The sequence below is a fragment of the Anabrus simplex genome, chromosome 1 (genome assembly GCF_040414725.1).
Source record: "Anabrus simplex isolate iqAnaSimp1 chromosome 1, ASM4041472v1, whole genome shotgun sequence".
Taxonomy (NCBI): domain Eukaryota; kingdom Metazoa; phylum Arthropoda; class Insecta; order Orthoptera; family Tettigoniidae; genus Anabrus; species Anabrus simplex.
Window position 1 is genome coordinate 1,786,397,544 of NC_090265.1, and position 21,958 is coordinate 1,786,419,501.

General features: G+C 41.1%; 1 protein-coding gene across 1 annotated transcript in view; it reads right to left on the minus strand.

The window, feature by feature from the left end:
• Positions 1-21,958, minus strand: part of LOC136883262 (monocarboxylate transporter 4-like) — a 178,743-nt gene that overhangs the window by 59,464 nt on the left and 97,321 nt on the right. Inside the window, exon 2 of the mRNA XM_067155475.2 lies at positions 2,211-2,379. Within this exon, the coding sequence (XP_067011576.2) occupies positions 2,211-2,379 (169 nt within the window). The remainder of the gene's footprint in view (positions 1-2,210; positions 2,380-21,958) is intronic.

The window sequence follows — 21,958 nt, forward strand, 5'->3', positions numbered from 1 at the left end:
ATTATACGTTTTAGCCTGTAACGAACGGAATACATCCAAGATCATTAAATTTTTCACTTTTTATCCCCGAAGAATATCGAAATATGCAGGCAATTTTAATGATGGTGCAGACCTTCGGAAATTCCTATCATATAACAGATTGCACAATCGCCGTTCAATTTGGAATGATCTACAACCTTGGTCTTATGACTTTTTGCCGTATCTGTATCCCTTTTACGTTTGATTTTTCTCTATTAATGGATGTTAAGTCAATTTGGAATTTTCACATGCATAATTCATACCTTCGATTACTTATATGAAATATAGAATCATCAAACTCTTCACGAAAATTGGCCCACCCAGTATCCATATATGAGCCAAATGCTATGTATGTAGCTGTCACATAATTATCCGAAAAGTAATGTAATGTGAGATAATCTTACAAGAACGTTACCCTGTTCCACGTTTCTAACTCAATCTGACCCAAGAATAGATGACATATCATAGGACCAGCCATTTAGGCCACTAAATCCGGCGTGTCTTATGGTATAATCCTTTGTCGATATGACGTACGTTTAGTAGCAGTTAATCTGTAAATGAAGGTCTTCAATATTGTAAACACGCATATACTTTCGTATGTCGATCTATATATATTCACTGATGTCGATTTGTAGCGGTCGAGAAGGGGTGGGTCTGCTATTGTAATCAGTACTCCCCACACCGACTTTGACTGGCAGTATGAAAGGGTTCCTTCTCCAACTCCTGTGTAACTGTCATTAGTACGGAAGGTCTACAATTGTAATGAATAGTTCACTTCTCGATTTGACTTGCAGAAGGCAAGTGAGCATGCAGTTTTGTTTAAAACTCCCCTACCCGATTGTGTTTGGCAGTAGGCAAGGGTGCCCGCCATTATAAAGAAATGTCCTCATCTAAAATGTGACTGGCATTAGGCATAGTGGCCTGCTATTTTGATGGAAACTCACCAACTTGGTGTGACTGGCAGTAAGCTGGCTGGAAGTAGGAAAATGGGCCTGGCATTATAATGATAACTGCACAACTCAATTTCGAGTGATAGTAGGGTAATTGCCTGCCATTATAATAAAAACTGTAATCTGTCTGGAAGTAGGAAAGGGGGGCTGCCATTTTAACGAAAACTCCCCAAATCGATTCTGTCCGCATAGGAGGCAATGGGGCCTGCAATTATAATGTAAACTTCCCAACTCGATTGTGAATGGCAGTAGGCAAGTGAGCCTGCCGTTATATCACAAATCCATAACAAACACTTTACATTGGAAACAACGTACGGGGACCTCCCCATGCTCTTTCTCGGATAACGCTAAGAGACATGCAATTTTAAAACAATCTTATTTACTGCATGCACACTATTTACTTCGATATTCGAATACAATGTAGAATACCGTAGCGAAGCACGGGTACATTCGCTAGTACTACATAAAATAATATCTTAAATACATAAACCATCATTATAGACCGTTATGCCTTTCAGCGTTCAGTCTGGAAGCCTTTGTGAATTTACTAAGCGTCGCCACAATCCTCTATTTGAAACCACCAAGTTGTTTCCAAGGAGTTCCTCGCCTGTCAAATGGAAGTGGGATTCCGTTACTGCCGTAGGTCTAAATCTTGCCTAAAATGTTCTGAGCTTGGTAAATTAGTGAAGCAGGATGCTACCCTACTTACACATAGTCCAAGTGAGGATCTCTCCTCTAACGGGTTAGGGACCACAGATGGATTGTCTAGTCTTAGCCACCTGGGCACAAGGAGGGCCATGATTCAGAATATGTCCGAGATGCCCACTCCCATTCCGTAGCAACTGGTATCCCTACTCTCAGGACCACTTACTAGGCCACTCAGCCGTTGCCCATGGTTCACGAACTAGCACCTCACTGGTAAGCGATGTACAGTGTGTTGCGAATATCTTGGACAGAGACGAAAAGGTATGATGAAGGGATTCTTCTAACTCAGGTAAGGTTCAGCCTCGTTGATGTCATTGCCGAAAGGAAAACTCAACTTCTCAGCCACGTGTTAAATCACTCCAATTGGCGCATCACCAACTGGAAGGGTGTGTTGAAGGTAATATACCCAGAAGATGGCCTAGAGCAGCGTTTCTCGATAGCATCACACAAAGGTGACCTTATCACGAAATCAAACAACTGACTGAAACAAGGCAGCACTTTATACAGAGATTAACAAACAATTTGTTTTATAATTACCTGAGCATAACTTGGTGAAGCTGTTGAGCGAATGAGGTGAAGAGACAAGCTAGAGCCATGACCAGACCTCCGAATACAGCTGTGAGGCGCGTCGATTTCCGGCGGCACACAGCGACCACAATCGGTGCTGTTGCGAGAGACACAGCGAGGCAAAGACATCCAATCCAAGCTGCAACAAACCACAAAAACTAGCGATACAATACGCAAATTTTAACAATGCTGTTTTGACATCTGTACATAATAGTGAATCATGCTGTAAGTGTTATAGGTAAGATCAAGACTACGATTTTAGATCGAAAGGACACCACAGTTGATTTGGATGTCGTCTTCAGTGTTCAAAGTTTCGAGATTGATTCCATGCACAGTCGATTTGTTAAGGGTGCTTAAAGTTATTAATAGCTGAGTTATTATGTTAGTAGAAGTACCGGTATACACTCAGCTGCACAATGGGTGGTCTATCTGGTCCGTTGTGGGAGCTTCATTGCAGTTCACGGAATGGCTACACGCAGTAACGTAAAGATGGACAAGTTGCCGAATGTTGTGGGAGCTGAGAAATAGGCGGAAACTCAATTTGTTGAAATACTGCGTGAGGACTGTGCATATTTTAGTGGGTTAACGTCACACTAATATACTAACGATTTTCGGCGACGGTGAAGGGCAAGGATTGGGAAGATAATGGCCGTAGCTTTAATTAAGATACCGCACCAGCATTTGCCTGATGTGAAAATAGGAAACAACGGGGAAAATTCTATGCACTTCTCAGGGTTCAAACAGATGTATTATATAAACATTCGGGCTAGATTCTTTTGGGTGTTATCAGCCCCACAATTGCTGTCTTCCGGCACTGCACCGTGTTCTGGGTAGCCATTTAAACACGCATTTGATATCCTCTTCCACGATCTCTCCTGACATGCGCTGTCCACACGTCAATATTCGGACAAACGACATCCAGGTTGCAGTATATTCGGTAAGGTAGAGGAGCGGTTATGCCAGTATGAGACGGTCTAAGTCCATGGGGGTATATCCGGACTTATTTTAAAAGTTGAATGTCTCTGTTGCTTCAAACAATCCTTTGTTAATCAATATAAATATAATTGTACATCGTACGCGTATGAGTGGTGTTTGCAGCTGTATAAATAGCGAAGAGCAGAGGTCCTAAAAGAGAACCTGTGTGGAATGCAAGCCTGTACAGCGATGTAGCTGAAGAAGACGACACAGAAGAAGGAGAAGAAGGTCAAGGAGGCGTCCAAGATGAAGCGAAAGGAAAACAAGAAGACAACTCGCCGGATGAAAATATTGAGAAGGATTGTCTTCTATGCGAATGTGGAGAAAGTGAATGTAGTGAGAGAAGCTGTTGTCACACAACCCCATACAAGTAGTACAGATATTACAAGCACAATGTAGGGGCCGATGACCTAGATGTTAGGCCACTTTAAACAACAAGCATCATCATCATCATTACAAGCACAATGGGAACGAGCTATACTAAACTGCATAGAATTATAAAACTTAATCTGCAATTCAGACGGTATCCGGATGACCGTAGACTGCCTACAAGTGGATCGTTGTACGAATGTACGTGAGATTACACTAAGAAGAGAATCAATGTATGTCCAATGGACAGGGGGCTATTTTGAACAATTTTTAATGATGAAACGTGTAACAATATACCAATATATTGTGAGTTTTCCTTTCACTTTCTTTTCCATACGAATGCGCCTGCTTGGCGCGGCAACCCAACGTCTTGCGCAGTATGTATCTGAAGCACCCGGCACGCACTGGTTCGTTAAAAGCCCATTTTCTCACGGCAAACATTTTGAAAATCTTCAAAACTGAGTTAGATGAAACACAGGAATTGTCTTTACGATGCACAATATTCTTTATATTTACAATATGCTTCAAACTGAAACCATGGATTAGAAGGGAGGCCACTTTGGAGAAAAACCACCAACAATGGCAATCAACTCTTATAACCCAGTGGCGACTGCTTCTTCATGAGCTAACGAGAGCCACGGGCGTGATGACTCAGTGTCATCGACATAGGTTTTGAATTTCAACTGAAGCATTTTTAGATAGATAAGTTATTTGTCCTGGCAAAGATAGGGACGAGTATCCCCGTCTTACACTTAACCAGTACACAAAATAGGTTGAAAACTAACTAATTGCACACTATTAAAATGTAACCTATCATAAACTTAAACTATGTATAAGAGAATTACTAAACAAAATAGAAGTATCTGTGAAATATAACTCTTGTCCTGTGAGTTTCCACCCAGGTTGAGAAAGGTACAGGGGAAGAAGAGGATTTCAAAGAAAAGAGGACGAGGAATTAGGAAAGTGATTATGTCTTGCTGCCTTGCTATTTGTATCTTTCCACAAGATATTTCTCGGTCACTGATATCCCTCTGACGACTTGGGGCAGATTGTTCCATTCATGAATTGCAGTAACTGTGAACGAATTGCCATATGCTGAGAACTTGTGACTGGGCATGTTCTGTGCTCTTGTGTTTATAGAATAGAGATTGTAAAAACGTTATTCAAGATAAGGAGGATAATTGACATTTCAAATTATTTTCAATAAATTTGAAATGGCAAGTCATGACCTATTTATTGCATCCCGCATAAAAATGTAGGTTTCGTGTGTATAGTCATGATATTATCAGATACCTAAAATTACAAGCTTGCTTTAGATTACTATTGTTATCTGAAAATGAACTCATTTGCGACTACACAGAGTACTTAGAGGCGTTTATTCCCAGTAGTACAGGCTTGGCCTCTGTAACTTTCGGCCATAATCCCAAAGAGGGCTTTAGACCTTTCGTTTCAATTTTCAAGGAGAGCAAGTGTCCGCCGCCACGCAATTTTGATTTTTGGACCAGTAACTTTCACCTATTGTTTTTCACAAAGGCCAAGAAGAATGGATATCCAATACCCTGTGAAATTCCATTTTATGCCTTTTTTTTAAGAGGTTAGACTGTTGAGCATACTTCTTGAATTGTAAAATGTAGGTTGGGCCTTTGATCGGCCCAGGCATTTATGGAAATAGGTTCCTAAATGCAAATTTTATAGGACAAAGATGCTCTGAATATGGTGTAAAGGGAATTGGGAGATTCGTCTCCTTGACTATGTTTTGAAAGGGGCCGCAGCGCTCTTGGAGAATGTATAATTAGAGAGCTTCGAGCTCAAAGTTTTTAATTAATTGTTATTCGATTTTCTAAAATTGTTACCCAATCTTCTGAACATTTTAACCTGAATTGTAAAGTTTGTCTTTGAAAAGAAATAAAAATAATAGCAGAGAAAGAAAATATAGTTATAATTTAAAGTTTTAAGTTAATCGTCTGATTGTCCCATTCATGCCCGCACCTCCTTTCCCCCCTCCAAACCAAACCAAACCCCCTGGCACTACAGCCCTACCAAGCGACCGCTGCTCAGCCCGAAGGCCTGCAGATTACGAGGTGTCGTGTGGTCAGCACGACGAATCCTCTCGGCCGTTATTCTTGGCTTTCTAGATCGGAGCCGCTATCTCACCGTCGGATAGCTCCTCAGTTCTAATCACGTAGGCTGAGTGGACCTCGAACCAGCCCTCAGGTCGAGGTAAAAATCCCTGACCTGGCCGGCAATCGAACCCGGGGCCTCCGGGTAAGAGGCAGGCACGCTACCCCTACACCACGGGGCCGGCTTCTTTCACCCCTCCGCTCCACAAAAATACGGTATTAATAATAATAATAATAATAATAATAATAATAATAATAATAATAATAATAATAATAATAATAATAATAACCCTCGGAAAATGACGCTACCCGAGGGTCGACGGGGCAGACTTGGAGCGTGACAGCAGGCAAGCTACCAGTAACATGATGCTGATCAGGCGGGCACATGTCGGGTCACCCGAAAATTCTGCAGCCGACAATTCAGCCAGGAGAACTCAACAGCTACTTACTCCTCGTGCCGAAGATGTTTCAGAAGTACAGCTGAGCACCAAGGCAGGTAAACCGAGGCAGCGCTTGAAAGGGGCAGATGAAAATAACGAATTCCTAATGCGCTCCTACTTTATAACTACGAACTTACAGAAAGACCTTACAACGTACAGGAAATGCACAGGTGTTTTGTGGACAAATTCCTTCAGTTCTCCTTTGTCACAGAACTAAGAGTTGCAGACCAAAGGCGTGTAATAGTAACCAACAACAGACTCCCTGCCACAATAATTCATAATCTTAAGGAAAAAGCTGCTAAAATTCTATCTACAAGGCCGAGCAGTGAAGGCAACTCCATCTCAATGTCTCAAATTCGGCAGGACTATCCTGGAAGGAAAGAACCACAGGGAGACAAATATGTGGAAATAAGAGAAACTGGTGATAGGTCAGGTGCTGATGAAGCATGTCGTGCTGAAGACATGTTTAAAGAGGCAATGGCGGAGTTCGTGGGTCTCAAAGTGAACTATAGACCAAAACTACCCAAAATTCTAGGAACACCATTGGGCACATGACATCCTACAGCAGTATATAGAACAATCCAGTAGCATAGAGGAAACAAATGCCCTCATTTATTCCGCAGCAGTAACTGTAGTTAGGCTGAACAACCAAAATCTAATAACCCTCTCTAGAAGCTCTTGTAAGAACGCAGATTCAGAATACATTCCACCATGGCAACGTCGATTACAAAGTGATATCCAAGAGCTAAGAAAACCACTGGGCAACTTTCCTCATACCTCTGTAACAAAACGAAAACTAACAGAAACTTGAGGAATTTGTTCAGGAAAATCAACACCCACACAAATGATCCCGAACACAGAGAAAAGAATACATTGACACCCAAAAACAAATTTTGTTCGCAAAAGCAGCAAGGCTCAGGAGGTACAAAGTGTCTCGAGTTAGGAAATTGCAAAACAAACTTTTCTACAAGAATGAGGGCCAGTTCTACAGAACGCTCAAGCAAAACTTGCAAATTATGGCAGAAGAACCTCCAAGTATGCAGGACACGGAGGACTTTTGTAAACCTATTTGGTGTGGCAGCACAGTCCACAATACAAACAAAATATGGATTAAAGAAGAGAAAAACAACAATGGTTATACAGAAATGAGTTTTGATACCATAGAAGAAAGCCACGTGAATAATGCTGCCAGGAGAACTCAAAGTTGGAAAGCACCAGGTACAGACAAAACACAAAATGTTTGGTAGAAACATTTCACTTGTGTTCACAAGAAAATAGCCTAACAATTCACTTACCTCGTTTATCATCCTCAAGAGTGTCCTGAATTTCTTACATCAGGAATTACATACCTTCTACCTAAGGAAGGTGAAAATGCTAAAGATCCATCAGCTTACAGGCCAATCACTTGTCTACAAACGATCTACAAACGTTTTACGTCCATACTCACAGAAGAAATGTATAAAAATATCAGCAACCATAACATTCTGACTGAGGAGCAGAAAGGATGCAAAAAGTCATCACTAGGGTGCAAAGAACAGATAATCGTAGACTCCGTTGTAACACAACAGGCAATATACTCACAAAGGAACCTGTACACTGCGTATACAGATTATCAGAATGCATTTGACTCAGTTCCCCACTCACGGTTAAAAGAAGTACTTCATTTGTACAAGATCAATCCTGCCATAATTCATTTTCTTGAGGTTACTATGCACAATTGGAAGACAGTGCTCTGCACTAAGACAAAAAATAAATGTATCATGTCCGACAAAATTAAAACTGAACGTGGTATATTTCAAGGAGATTCATTGAGTCCTCTGTGGTTTTGCCTTGCAATGAATCTCCTATCCAATCTTCTAAAAGCTCCTTGTTTTGGATTTGATATTATATTAAATATAACAATAGGATAGACAGAATATCTCATATGGATGACCTGAAAGTGTCTGCCCAGAGCGAAGCAGAAATGAACGCCCTGCTGAATATAATAGACTCTTACTCATCTGATGCGGGAATGACGTTGGGAGTAAAGAAGTGTAAGCTGCTAACAATTAAACGTGGTCGGTACACAAACTTCCAACCATATGAGATTCACACCGGATCCATGATTGGAGGAATGACACAAACAGAAACATGCAAGTACCTTGGATTTGCTCAGAATGCAACTCTGGAACACAAGAAAATCTTTCGTTTTTTTGCTATTTGCTTTACGTCGCACCGACACAGATAGGTCTTATGGCGACGACAGGACAGCAAAGGGCTAGGAGTGGGAAGGAAGCGGCCGTGGCCTTAATTAAGGTACAGCCTGGTGTGAAAATGGGAAACCACGGAAAACGATTTTCAGGGCTGCCGACAGTGGGGTTCGAACCTACTATCTCCCGAATACTGGATACTGGCCGCACTTAAGCGACTGCAGCTATCGAGCTCGGTCACAAGAAAATCAAACAGGAACTCATTGACAAATATACATCGAGGTTGCACCATATTTTTCACAGCCACCTAAATGCCAAGAACAAAATTAAAGCAAAAACACCTACGCTATTCCAACTCTTGTTTATTCATTCGGAATTCTGAAATGGTCTGCTACAGAAATAGCATACAAAGAAAAACGAGAACTTTGCTCACATCCTATAGATTAAATCATCCAAATTTATGCATGGAAAGGGCCACTCTTCCACGAAAATCGGGAGGCCGAGGAGTACTTGATCTTCAAGTCATACTCCAGAATCAGATAAAGAACCTAAGGAGATACTTTCATAAAAACAAGAAAACGCCCTTCTCCATAAAGCTGTAGTAGTTGCTGACAAGTACACTGTACTGTATCCATATAATGCCTCTGACCCTCATATAAATCATCAAGTATCCCCGCAGGAGAAAGAAAGGACCTGGCGAAAGAAGAACCTCCACGGAAAATACTACAGCAATCTAAACCAATAGAGTATAAACAACAATGCGTCGTGTATGTGGTTACAAACTGGGCGCTTATTTGCGGTGACAGAGAATTTGCAATTGCTATACAAGACCAAGTAATTGCCACAAACAATTACAAAAAGTACATCATCAAAGACACCAGCGTACTCTCCGACAAATGTAGACGATGCTCCGTTCACCTCGAGACGATAGACCATATCACTGGGGGCTGCCCAGTACTTGCCACCGTAGAATCCACGAGACGACACAATCATGTCTCGGGAATTATACACCAGGCACTTCCTCTGGAAAACCAGCTAATTCAGGAGCCTATCCCTTATTACAACTACCATCCAACACCATTCCTGGAGAACGAGTCAATATAAGCTTTATTGTGACACTGCTCTAGTGACAGTCAAAACAGCCAACCATAACAGATCAGACATCATACTGGTAAACAAGAAAACTGGGACAACTTTCATTATTGATATCGCTATCCCCAATGACACCTACATTTACAGGAAGTACCATGAAAAAATCTACAAATACAAAGAACTTGCAGAAAAAACGAAGAGGATCTGGAACATGAGACTGGTACGGATAGTCCTTGTGATTCTGTCAGTCAACGGCCTCATTTCACACACACTTCACAAGAGTCTGCAAGAACTGGGTCTTCCTGCAACATTCTGTCCTCCTGTCAACACTCATTGTTGTGGGATCGTTCCTCTCGCAAGAGTGAAGATCCCGTGATCTAGAGTTTTGTATATACCTGTACATCAATATTTGTGTTGTAATGTATAAATACTTCAATTATTGTAAGCCACTTGGTGCATCCCGTGCCCCGTTGCTACCCATAATTCCTGTCGAGAAGTGTATGAATAATAATAATAATCATAATAATAATAATAATAGTGGGGATTTACCAGTTACCTCCATCGGGTGCGTCCCATTGGAATTGGGGAACCTCGCTGGCTCTGGCGCCAGCAGAGTCATAGGGTAGTGGGGAAATAAAACACCACCGTGAAAAAAACTGGTCCCTTGCCAGGGTTACGGCAAGGCTGGTAAATGACCAGAAGCCAGAAAACATCTTGAGGCAACCTGTAGGGCTAACAACCCTAGTTGTAAAAGGATGGGTACCCGTCGAAAGCAAAGCCAAGTCAAAAAGCATGATGGCACAACATTTCAAGAAACATACCCCAGGGGGTAAATCTTCGGATAAATCCCTCGTCGTGAACGCCACGGCGACGAGTCTCGTTCAGATTCTGGGGGAGACTCGACATCATGCAAGAGATGAGTCGAAGCGTCTCGGTGTACCCCGAAGAGTCAAAATCTCAGGCCAAAATCTAAAATCTTTCTAGCAACTTTCAACATAAATTCACTTACACAAACTGGCAAGCTGAAAACCCTCACCAAAGGTCTTCACGAAAATCAGATATCCATAATGGCCCTACAGGAAACAAGGTACCCAGATGAAGAGATTTTTGAATCCGAAGGCTACCGATTTTTCAAGAGCAAAGCGCAAAGAGAAATCCTCAATGGAGCTGTGATGCTTGGAACCACGTTTGCTGTTAGAACCAAGATCCTTAAATCGGTTGCAAATTTCGAACCTGTAAATGACAGATTGTCTACACTCACAATTAAATGCGCGAACAATACCTACGCCCTAGTTAACGTACATGCTCGTACAAACGATAAGAACAAGTCTGCTCCAGACGAAGTTGATAATTTCTGGGACCTACTGGATGAAAAATTAAACAAAATCCCCAAACACCATGTCAAGCTTCTTTTGGGTGACTTCAATGCCCAACTAGGTCGTGAACAGAAGTACAAGAAAGTTGCAGGAAATTACCCTACTCACAAAAGAACCAATCCCAACGGCAAAAGACTGGTGTCCATTTGCGAAAATCACAACCTACAGGTCATGTCGACCAACTTTCGCCATCTACCCAGAAAGCAAATGACTTGGCGTTCTCCCGTCCAAGCTCACGGACAGTTCCAAATTGATCATGTTGCAATCTCCAGGAGAAACAGCCCTGAGATTATGAATGTCAAGGTAAAGAAAGGCATCAATGTGGCCTCAGATCATTATATGTCTCTTATCAAATTCAAACCAATTCCCGCAAACACAAGGAAGACAACCAAACAGATCACACGCTTCGACAATTATAAACTTCGGCAAAGGGTCGAGGAGTTCCAAGAGAAGGCTAGACCAAATGACTGTGACATTAACAATGCCAAAAGTCTCCTTGTTGAGGCCGCCAAAGACGTTGCAGAAATCAAGAGAAGCAAAAGGCATGCCTGGCGGAATGGTACCTGCGAATCAGTCTTCCAAGAAAGACTCAATGCGTGGAAACAGTACTACTCTACAAAATCAGAAAATGATTGGGAAACCTACAAAACCCAACCTGCCCAAGCAGCTAGGGTGTTCAGAACTGAGAAACGTAAATACGAAAAATCTCTCAATGAAAAGATAGAACAAAACTTTAGGAAGAATGAAAGCAGACAGTACTACAGAGCCTTCAAACACAAACTCACTGGCTATAAACCACCATCTCTATACTTTGAGCGAAAGGACGGCACACTGGCGACGTCAAATGAAGAAAATTGCAGCATTCTAGCAGACTACTTTAAGAATTTACTTAATTGCTCTAAACCGCAAAGCCCTATTGATACCAAGGAACCCTTACTCAGGTACCCAGATTCCAGACCACCCGACAGAGATGAAATCAAGCGCCACATTGCCCGTCTCAAAAATAACAAAGCGCCGGGTGAAGACTCAGTAGTAGCAGAACTATGGAAATATGCCCCAGAGAAATCACTTGATATCTTGCAAAAGCAAATAGAAGAAATTTGGAACAAGGAGACCCTACCCGAAGATTGGAAAATAGCTTTGATCCATCCATTACACAAAAAAGGCAGCATGAAGAACATCAACAACTACAGAGGAATATCTTTGCTACCCGTGACTTACAAAATTCTATCACTTGCCATCCTGGAGCTTTTGGAAGCACAAGTCGAACATCAAATAGGTGAATACCAAGGAGGGTTCAGGAAAGGTCGCTCAACAGCTGAACAGATCCAAAATCTAAAAACGATCATCAGATATTATACACTAAGGTCCAAGCAGTATGTGTCTCTCTTTGTGGAATTTAAGAATGCGTACGACTCCATTGACCGGGAAGTCCTGCTAAACATCTTAAATGAATTTGAAGTTGATTTGAAACTGCTGGCATTAATTAAAGCCACCCTGACCGATACAAAATCCAAGGTGAAGTTCCACGGATGTCTCTCGCATTCCTTTGACATCAAAACAGGAGTCGGGCAAGGTGATGGGCTATCCCCGATACTCTTCAACTGTGTTCTTGAAAAGATCATCAGAACCTGGCGGGTGAGATTACAGGAAACCAACTACAGTCCATTGAGAATAGGAACCAAATCCAAGGGGATCGCAACAGACTGCTTAGCATTTGCCGATGATATTGCTGTTCTCTCAAACGACATAGGAACCGCTAGAGCTCAAGTTGAAATTTTAAAGGAAATCGCCGAACAAACTGGTTTGCAGATATCGTTTGAGAAAAGAGAAGTAATGACTAACATCGAAGAGGCTCCACCAAAACTCCATACAAAATACGGAGATATCACCCGAGTAGACAAATTCAAATACCTGGGTGAGATCATAATGAAAAATGGACTGGACAAAGAAGCACTTCAGGAGCGAGTACGCAAACTGGAAATAGCCTACCAAACATCCCGCACAATCTACAACAAAAAATGCCTTTCCCAAAACACCAAGATACGTCACTATGAAACAGTTCTGAAGCCAGTAGTTCTATATGCAGCCGAAACCCTGTCTCTAAATGCCAACAAAGGACTCCTTGAAGAACTGGAGAAAAGAGAACGCAAAATTGTGAAAGGAATCTTGGGATCAAAGTACAGAAATGGAATCCATCAAAAGAGATCCAACAAGGAAGTCTACAGCAAAATAGAGAAAATTACCGACACAATCAGAAAAAGACAGGCACGATTTTACAGTCATCTGAAAAGAATGGACGGAAGAAAGTTAACTAAATAAATCTTTCACTTTTTTTATTCAAACCCCAAAACCACAATTCCCTGGTTTAGAAATACCAAAGAAGACCTGCAAATGCTACATATCTCAGCTGAAGACGCCCTTAACAGAGATCTATTCCGCAAGAAAATATTGACGAACGGGCTAAACCGAGACGAGCAACCGAAGAGAAGACACGGTACCTCTTGGACAGAGGAGCGTAAGCAGGCCCACTCCCAAAGAATGAGGGAAATTTGTGCTCTAAAGAAGGCCAAGTTCAGTGTCAAATGCAACAAGACTTAACGTGGTCCTTGATGGCCCCAGCGAAGTATACATAATAATAATAATAATAATAATAATAATAATAATAATAATAATAATAATAATAATAATAATAATAATAATAATAATAATAATACGTAACTTACAGTATGATATACTTTTTAAAAGTCCTATATAATAAGTATGAAACCTTTGTTAATTGTTGTTAATATTATTGAGACTTTTTGTATGTATTAAGCGTTAAAGTGTTTCTTTTGAGAAAACTGTTGATAATGGAATTTTTAAGTTACTGCTAAATTCAGCAAGTAACAATTTGTAAAAAGAATGCAGCATTGACTTAATCCTTTCCCCTTGCAGCCCCATATAATCTAGAAAATGGAGTAATGGGTATAGGTTTCCATTATCTGTGACAGTACTATGAGCAAAGTGTGTTCTCACACTCCCCTTGGTAGATAGGATAATGGGTGCAATGACCCGGGGCATTTGACCTGTAGGCGAGGTTAGGACGTTATAAACTTGCGTACGAGGGCAATTCTAAAATCACGGGCTGAACCTGGAGTATCCCAATCGGTCATGTGACATTTTGCTCTAGCGCCTGACACTCGGGAGCTGTCATCGGCGAAGTTCGTGCATGATCGTCGTGGCCGGATATATAGCCCCACCCTCCCTCTGCTTGAGCTTTTCAAAAGTAAGGATTTCCATTTTTCTCGAGCTCATTGTAATGTGAACGGAATTACAGGCTCAGTGATATAACTGAACGCTCACAATGCGATTGCGTGTCCAGTTCTAAGAGTGCTGATTGGTAGACATCCTAAAGAGTAATAAGTGGCTGATATTATTATCTACTTACAAATATTCGTATTGTCCTATCGTTATGATGGAGGCCCATATCATATTGCAGATGCAGAAGTCTATCACTGCTTTACCTGAATGTTTCATCTTAAAAATGTCTATTCAATTTTCTATAATTAAAATATGTAGAACATATTGAGCACACCATGCTATTCATTACTAGCTTAATTAATAATTTCACTCCAAAATTCTCAGAGAAAAACTCAAGTTCACGTCTTAACAAACCTCATTACAGATTGGGAGAAGTATTTTATCGTGTCGGAACTTCGGGAATGCATACACTACAAGAAAGGAAATCAAGTGTTGTCTATAATTAAAGAATGTACCAAGCACACGAAGTTATTCACGAATATTTTACAATTAAATAATACACTAGCTTAATTAATCACTTCACTCCGAGATTCTCAAAGAAGGAAAGGTAAGCGGGACTTGTGACTACACAATGCGTTCGTCCATATGAGGCGAGTGACAACAAATATAGCCGATGACGGCTCCTGAATGTCAGTCGCTAGATGCAAGTTAATCTGACGTGTAGGTGAGGACAGGGCGTCATTATGACGTGTTAACTTAACCTTGCCCAAGAATGCTAGCCTAACCTCACACAGGCTGTTTACGGGCTCCTCTTGGAGTAGCCCAGTTGGTCAGGTGACCTCCAAGTAGAAGGTAACACGTCGTAATGATATCCTAACATCACCTATATGTCCTCTGACAGATTAGGCTCCTCCATGGGGACTCTGTGAGGTTAGAATTGCCCTCGTAGGTAAGGTTATAACGTCCTAACCTCATGTAGGGTTCAAAAGCCCCAGGTCATTGCACCTATTGACCTAACCGTTTGGGCTCCTCCAAGGGGAGTCTCTGAGGTTTGGATTGCCCTCGCACCTAACGTTATGACGTTTTAATCTCATCTAGATGTCAATGCACCAATTGTTTGAGAATCATCATAGTCATACTACTAGGCCCGTTGTTTTAGCACCCTCTTTTTCCTTCTACTAAACTAATGCTGACTCAGCGTGAGGAAATACTGATTCAGCACCCATTGTCCCGGAACACACTTTGGTCATAGTACTTGTGACGTTGGCACAAAGTCTGATAAAGTTCATAGCACTATGCCTCGCCACATTTATATACCTCGTGGAATCAACCTTGTACTCATTGCCGATACAGGCTGTTTGAACCATAGAACCATGTGTCTGTTCGGAAGTGGATAACTCGCCTAGGCAGCCTTCAAGTAAAATCAATAATAGAATACACAACAGATTCGAATTTGATAGGATGCATACGATATCATTTTGCTACCTGCACGGCTGAAATCTAGTTAAGACAAACAATCCAATACCAGAAGTATTTAATTTATAAGTCTAACAGAATGGAATTGATCCCTTATCCAATAAAGCACCCCTGTTCAGTGCAGCTTAACGAGAAACGAGCTTTAAGAAATTAAGTTCATGGCTTTATTATTACTGGCAAGCCGATTACCTTTACCTCCACACGTCTTTATGACAATCCTTGACTATGTAATTCCTTTAACGTAAGCACAGTGTGTCTCCGGAAATTTAATTTCTCTCTTTAATACTTATGAAAACGTGTATATCAGGAACAAAAGTTTAAATTATATTTGTGTGCTTCTAGAAGTATTTTTACTAAGTTATGTGTGTTTTGCATGGCCAGCGCGATATTTATAGAATAACTTTACCGAGTGATTGGTGCCAATGAAGACTAATAAAGATATTTCGATGAGTGGAAGGAGGTACAGTCAGGTGTGAAGCCTTGCGAAAATAATATACGATAATAATAGTAATAATAAAAATATAAATTGCTTGGGATTCGGGGACGACTCACTGTTGCTAGCTAATAACATTCAAAAACCCAGTAATGAGATAACAAGTATACAAAATAAAGAACAAAAATAGGACTGCAAATATCACTTGAAAAGACTGAGATAATGGTAGCCGATTCACTTGTAATTAACCACATAAAAGTAAATGACAGGAAAATGAAAATAGTGGAACAACTTAATTGTCTATGAGAAATTATAACATATAACTTGGACGAGAAACCTGCGTGTCAAAAAGAACTAATAAAATGATAAAAGCACACAAATTAACATGGTCGACATACAATAAAAATGTGTATAGATCAAAACGAAATTAAAACATTACAAGGCGGTAGTTCAATAGGGGTTGCCATACGGAAGCAAAACTCTTCAGAGGAACAGAATCGACAAAGTACTAAATGCAGAGATAAAAGTAGCACGGGCATGCATAAATAATAATTATTAAAATTATTACTACACTTCCACCTAAGTTAATCTCTCTTCGTCACTCCGAAAATAAAGTTATTTTCGAATCCGTTTGTCGTACGAAGACGAAATTTCAAATGATGGCTTTGATTTTGTTCCCTAAAAGTTAAATATGGACAAATTAGTTAAAGCACGAGCTAGCATGTCAATCTAAACAATTCACTTACAACACAAGAGTCCTAGGTTCGAGATGTGGCAAATTTGAATGCATTTTTCAACATGAAAAGTGAACGGTGGCGGGAAGATTGTGTTAAGGTTTCCAGCCTCAAGCTTGCAGAAAGGAATATATTATTCATTACAGTGAAACTCTGTAATGGTGCCATGATGCAGCGCCAATTACTAACTACCTTTTTTACATCTTAGGAAAGATTTAAATATTCTGAAAAAGATATATAACTTCGTAATTTATATTCCAATTATTTCGGTTTGTAATTAAATGTTATGAATACTAAGTGAAGGAAAATATTTTATTTGGTGTAATGATCAAAGCTGAATTAGAGTGAATTTATCAGACCGTCTAATATTCCCTCAGCTGGTGAATAAATCATTACAGATTTTATAAAAAGAGAGTTTTACTATAATGAATACAATATTTCTCTCTGGAAGCTTCATGGATGGAGTAAAATCAATTTAAAAAATACTTCACGTCTACCGATGGTCTTGGCGTGCATAAAATGATGCGGAGATCAATTATCATATCTTGGTGTGCACCATATAATTATCGTCTTGTCGTGATGGATGCGTGTCTGGGCGCACCCAGCAAGTACCGGTACCCGCCTACAGGGAGCGACGACAGAGGAGCGGCTCTGAAACTCATATTCGCTTATTAAGGAGAAAATATCTTCAAAATTATGAAATAATACATCATTACATCCTCCCGTGGAATTTCACAGAGTGAATTCATCGAAGAGAAATGATGCTTGTTGTTTAAAGGGGCCTAATATCTAAGGTCATCGGCCCCAAAGAGAAATGTTTTCAGATACTGTGCAGTGAATATCTTGTCTGAACTCTTTGCTATTCTTTCGGATTCTGCTGTTATCTCCAAAAGCAATCGGTTGAGAAAATTTGAGGGAGGTAAATTTCGAATTTCGGAAACGTATAGAAAATAATAAACCCGGCGAGTTGGCCGTGCGGTTAGTGGCGTGCTGCTGTGAGCTTTCATTCGGGAGATAGTGGGTTCGAACGCCACCGTCGGCAGCGCTGAAGATGGTTTTCCTTTGTTTCCCATTTTCACACCAGCCAAATGCTTGGGCTGTAAATTAATTAAGGCCACGGCCGCTTCCTTCCCACTCCTAAACCTTTCCTATCCCATCTTCGCCATAAGAACTGTCTGTGTCGGTGCGACGTAAAGCAAATTAAAAAAAAGAAAAATAATAATATCATTGATTTTTACGTCCCGCTAACTACTTTCACGGTGTCTGAATTTTGTCCCGCACGAATGTTTTACGTTTGTAGTAAGGGTAACATAAATTGTAGGCGTTCTGATGGGCTGAACCCCTGCGTTGTGCAAATTAGACCATGCTTGTTACTCGCGCCAAAATAAAAATTCCGGCTTTCATGATAATGAGATATTGGCGTTTCCGAAGACCTTAAAAAGTAGTTAGTGGGACGTAAAACAAATAACATTATTATTATTATGATAATGAGATAGGGAGAAGCTGAACCCCGTTGTCGGCACGTAGCCTACTCCTTTCCAGTAATACCAGGAGGTCTGCTTAAAGCTTTACGTCTCCATCCGACGGACGAATCATTTTCAACAGCGTAATATACTATCACTCCATGTGAACACTGCAGAGAGGTTTAAAAATGAATGCTAGTGAAAATAGTTCCGACGTGTATGATATGAAAAATATAATTTCCAAGGCTAAGGTCGTCTTACGAGGGAAGGAATTGAAAAGGATAGGTACATAAGGTCTATGATTACCCCTGTTTATTATTTTTCTTTTTTTTGCTAGTTGCTTTACGTCGCACCGACACAGATAGGTCTTATGGCGACGATGGGACAGGGAAGGTCTAGGAGTGGGAAGGAAGCGGCCGTGGCCTTAATTAAGGTACAGTGCCAGCATTTGCCTGGTGTGAAAATGGGAAACCACGGAAAACCATCTTCAGGGCTACCGACAGTGGGGTTCGAACCTACTATCTCCCGAATACTGGATACTGGCCGCACTTAAGCGACTGCAGCTATCGAGCTCGGTCTATTTATTTATATGTGCGAGCTGGGCTTAGTTTGAAGTCAGAGTAGTTGTAACTTGGAAGCAAAAGACGTAAGCTTTTTTGTGCCAATCCCTAAATTGTACAATACTCAACTTAAGAGTGTTCAATGCATGCCCCTAGGTGGCACTGCAAACCGAAAGTAGTGGCATCTCTTAATAAAGTTGAAAATCATGTACTCTTCAGAATGTTCAGTATATTTCCGTAAGATTTTTCACCGTACTCGGTCGTTTGAAGTGTTGCCTACCACTAGGGAAAGCACTTATTGATGGTATAATAATAATAATAATAATAATAATAATAATAATAATAATAATAATAATAATAATAATAATAATAATAATAATAATAATTTGATGTCTTTGGGAACAGTTCTGTGCTCCTCTGCACCGGGCACGTGCGCTCTTGCGATGCTGGATGTAGCCATTGATACTGTAAAATAAGCCGAATGCTGTGGTTTCCATGCCTGGCGGTCAGAGTAAATGAGACGAATTCGGACCTCTACTTCATTTCTCTTCTTCGTTTTTGTACGTCTCTTCCACGGACAGTTTAATTAAAGGTATAACCAGCAATAAACTCTATCTTCATATGTGTTGTTTGGAGTATTGCCCCCGGTACTATCACCGAGCACGGCTCAGTGATAATTAATTATAGTTAATGAGAAACACTTTAATCAGCTACAATTTCTCAGAGGCGAGCCCAAAAGCAAATTACTCGTACATTATGTAGTGGTTAGCGTGATTAGCTGCCACCACCGGAAGTCCGGGTTCGATTCCCGGCTCTGCCACGAAATTTGAAAAGTAGTACGAGGGCTGGAGCGGGGTCCACTCAGCCTCGGGGGGTCAACTGAGTAGAGGTGGGTTCGATTCCCGCCTCAACCATCCTGGAAGTGGTTTTCCGTGGTTTCCCACTTCTCCTCCAGGCAAATGCCGGGATGGTACCTAACTTAAGGCCACGGCCACTTCCTTCCCTCTTTCTTGCCTGTCCCATCCAATTTTCCCATCCTCCTACAAGGCCCCTGTTCAGCATAGCAGGTGAGGCCGCCTGGGCGAGGTACTGGTCATTCTCCCCAGTTGTATCCCCGACCCAAAGTCTGAAACTCCAGGACACTGCCCTTGAGGCGGTAGAGGTGGGATCCCTCGCTGAGTTCGAGGAAAAAACCGAACCTGGAGGGTAAAGAGATTAAGAAGTAGAATAATAATAACAAGAAGAACGATTACAAGTAAAAATTACTAAGAAGTTATTGTTATGGGTACAGGAATTGAATTACTTGTACCGAATTACTTCTTAACTCAGGATATTAGCTCCCTTCAGATATTTAGTTCTAATAAACTGACTTGAAGGCACTGATTTCGCTCAACAATGGCAATGAAAGAACGGAAGCGCAGATATTTGCCTGACTTCAAAACATACAGTGAATCTTAGAGAGTGCCAGACCCCTGGTGTGTGGGTAGTGTGCCTACTTCTTACCTGGATGATCCGGGTTCAATTTTCGGCCAGTCCAGGGATTTGTGTTGTGAGCAGAGTGCCGGAACAAGGTTCAGGCTGCCTCGTGAGACCAAATGAGGCGTTGTGTGAGAAGAGAAGCAGCGGGTCCGTGCAGGAAAGCCAAGTAATACGACCGAGGCTTTCGTTAGTGTGGCTACGTGGAACTACAGTATCTGGGCTAAAGTCGTCTTGGCAGGCAAAGGCCCTAATGACTATCGCGCCGCAGTTTGTTCCATTTTTGAATTGTAAAAAGCATACCACTCCTTGGATGAACGGCCAGCGTAATGGTGAATTCCTCAAGTTCCGCGCTGTGTGTTTGTGTTTGCCTTAATTTACATACCGCACATTACACTACAAATCGCTACAGAAAGACGTAATAATAAGTGCATCGCATGTATGTAGGAGGATGGGAACACGCCGCCATGTTTTACCAAGTACCTTTCTTGCTAGGACGTTCATGTAACTAGGCAAATCATTGCCGAGGAATCTGTTCATTTTCGCAAAATATAGAAAAACAAAGAATGTCATGTATCCACTCGCGTTTTAAAGAACATGATGGAAGAAAATCGCCATTTATGTAAGCAAATAGTTTGATCAAATTAATAGACATATGCCTGGTTGCAGAAAAGCCAGTCAAATTTTGTCTGGAGTTTGTTTGGCAATCAGTATGGGTTTGATTGGCAATCATATTATGTGAGTTTCATAAATAGTAATCAATGTTTGATCGACGATCAATCTGCCATCAGATTTGACCAGGAAATTCATGCTTTAAATTCAAGGATGCTTTTCATTCATTAAATACAGCTGATTAGACGTTGCAATGATAAATACATTCACGTTCATGTAGAAAATGCGATTTGAGTGACGTTCTATTTTGCTTTACGTAGTCATTATTCTCATATATAACCTCGACCTTGAACCTGACGCCAGGATGGGCATCCAGTCGTAAAAGTGAGCGACATTACTCCAATTTAGCGAACGAAGGTAATTGGGAAAATGTCAGGAGAAAGAACAAGAAGAATGTTGTTGGCTTTAAGTCACACTAACTAATTTTACAGTTTTCGGAGTAGCCGAGGAGCCGTAGGAGTAGCGTGCCTGCCTCTTAGCCGGAGGCCTCGGGTTCGATTCCTGGCAAGGTCAGGGATTTTTACCTTCATCTGAGGGCTGTTCGAGGTCCACTCGGCATACGTGATTACAATTGAAGAGATTGTGAGACGGTGAGAAGGCGGTCCCGGTCTAGAAAGCCAAGAATAACGACCGAGAATATTTGTCGTGCTGACAACGCGACACCTCGTTATCTGCAGGCCTTCAGGATGAGCAGCGGACGCTTCGTAGGCCGTGGAACTTCGAGGCTCTTGCGCCGTGGAGTTTGGTTTGGTCGAGGAGACGAAAATTAGCCCAGCAAGAAGAAGTAGAAGAAGAACAGGAACAATTTTATGTTAATGAAATTTAAATGAGGTATCTTTTTCTTTTTATTAGTGGTTTAACGCCCAACTAATAGATTTTCGGTGACGCAGGCATAGGAAAAGACTAAGACTGAAAAGGTGGAAGTGGAGACATTAATTAAAGTAGAGATCAAGCGTTCAACTGGTATAATATAGGAAACCACGGAAAGCCATCTTCATTGCTTCCGATCATGGGGTTCGAACCCACCATTCCATGAATACAAACATCGAGCTGTACTACGCAGTACGGATAAGGAAGTTTTGATCTATGAAGAAAAGTAC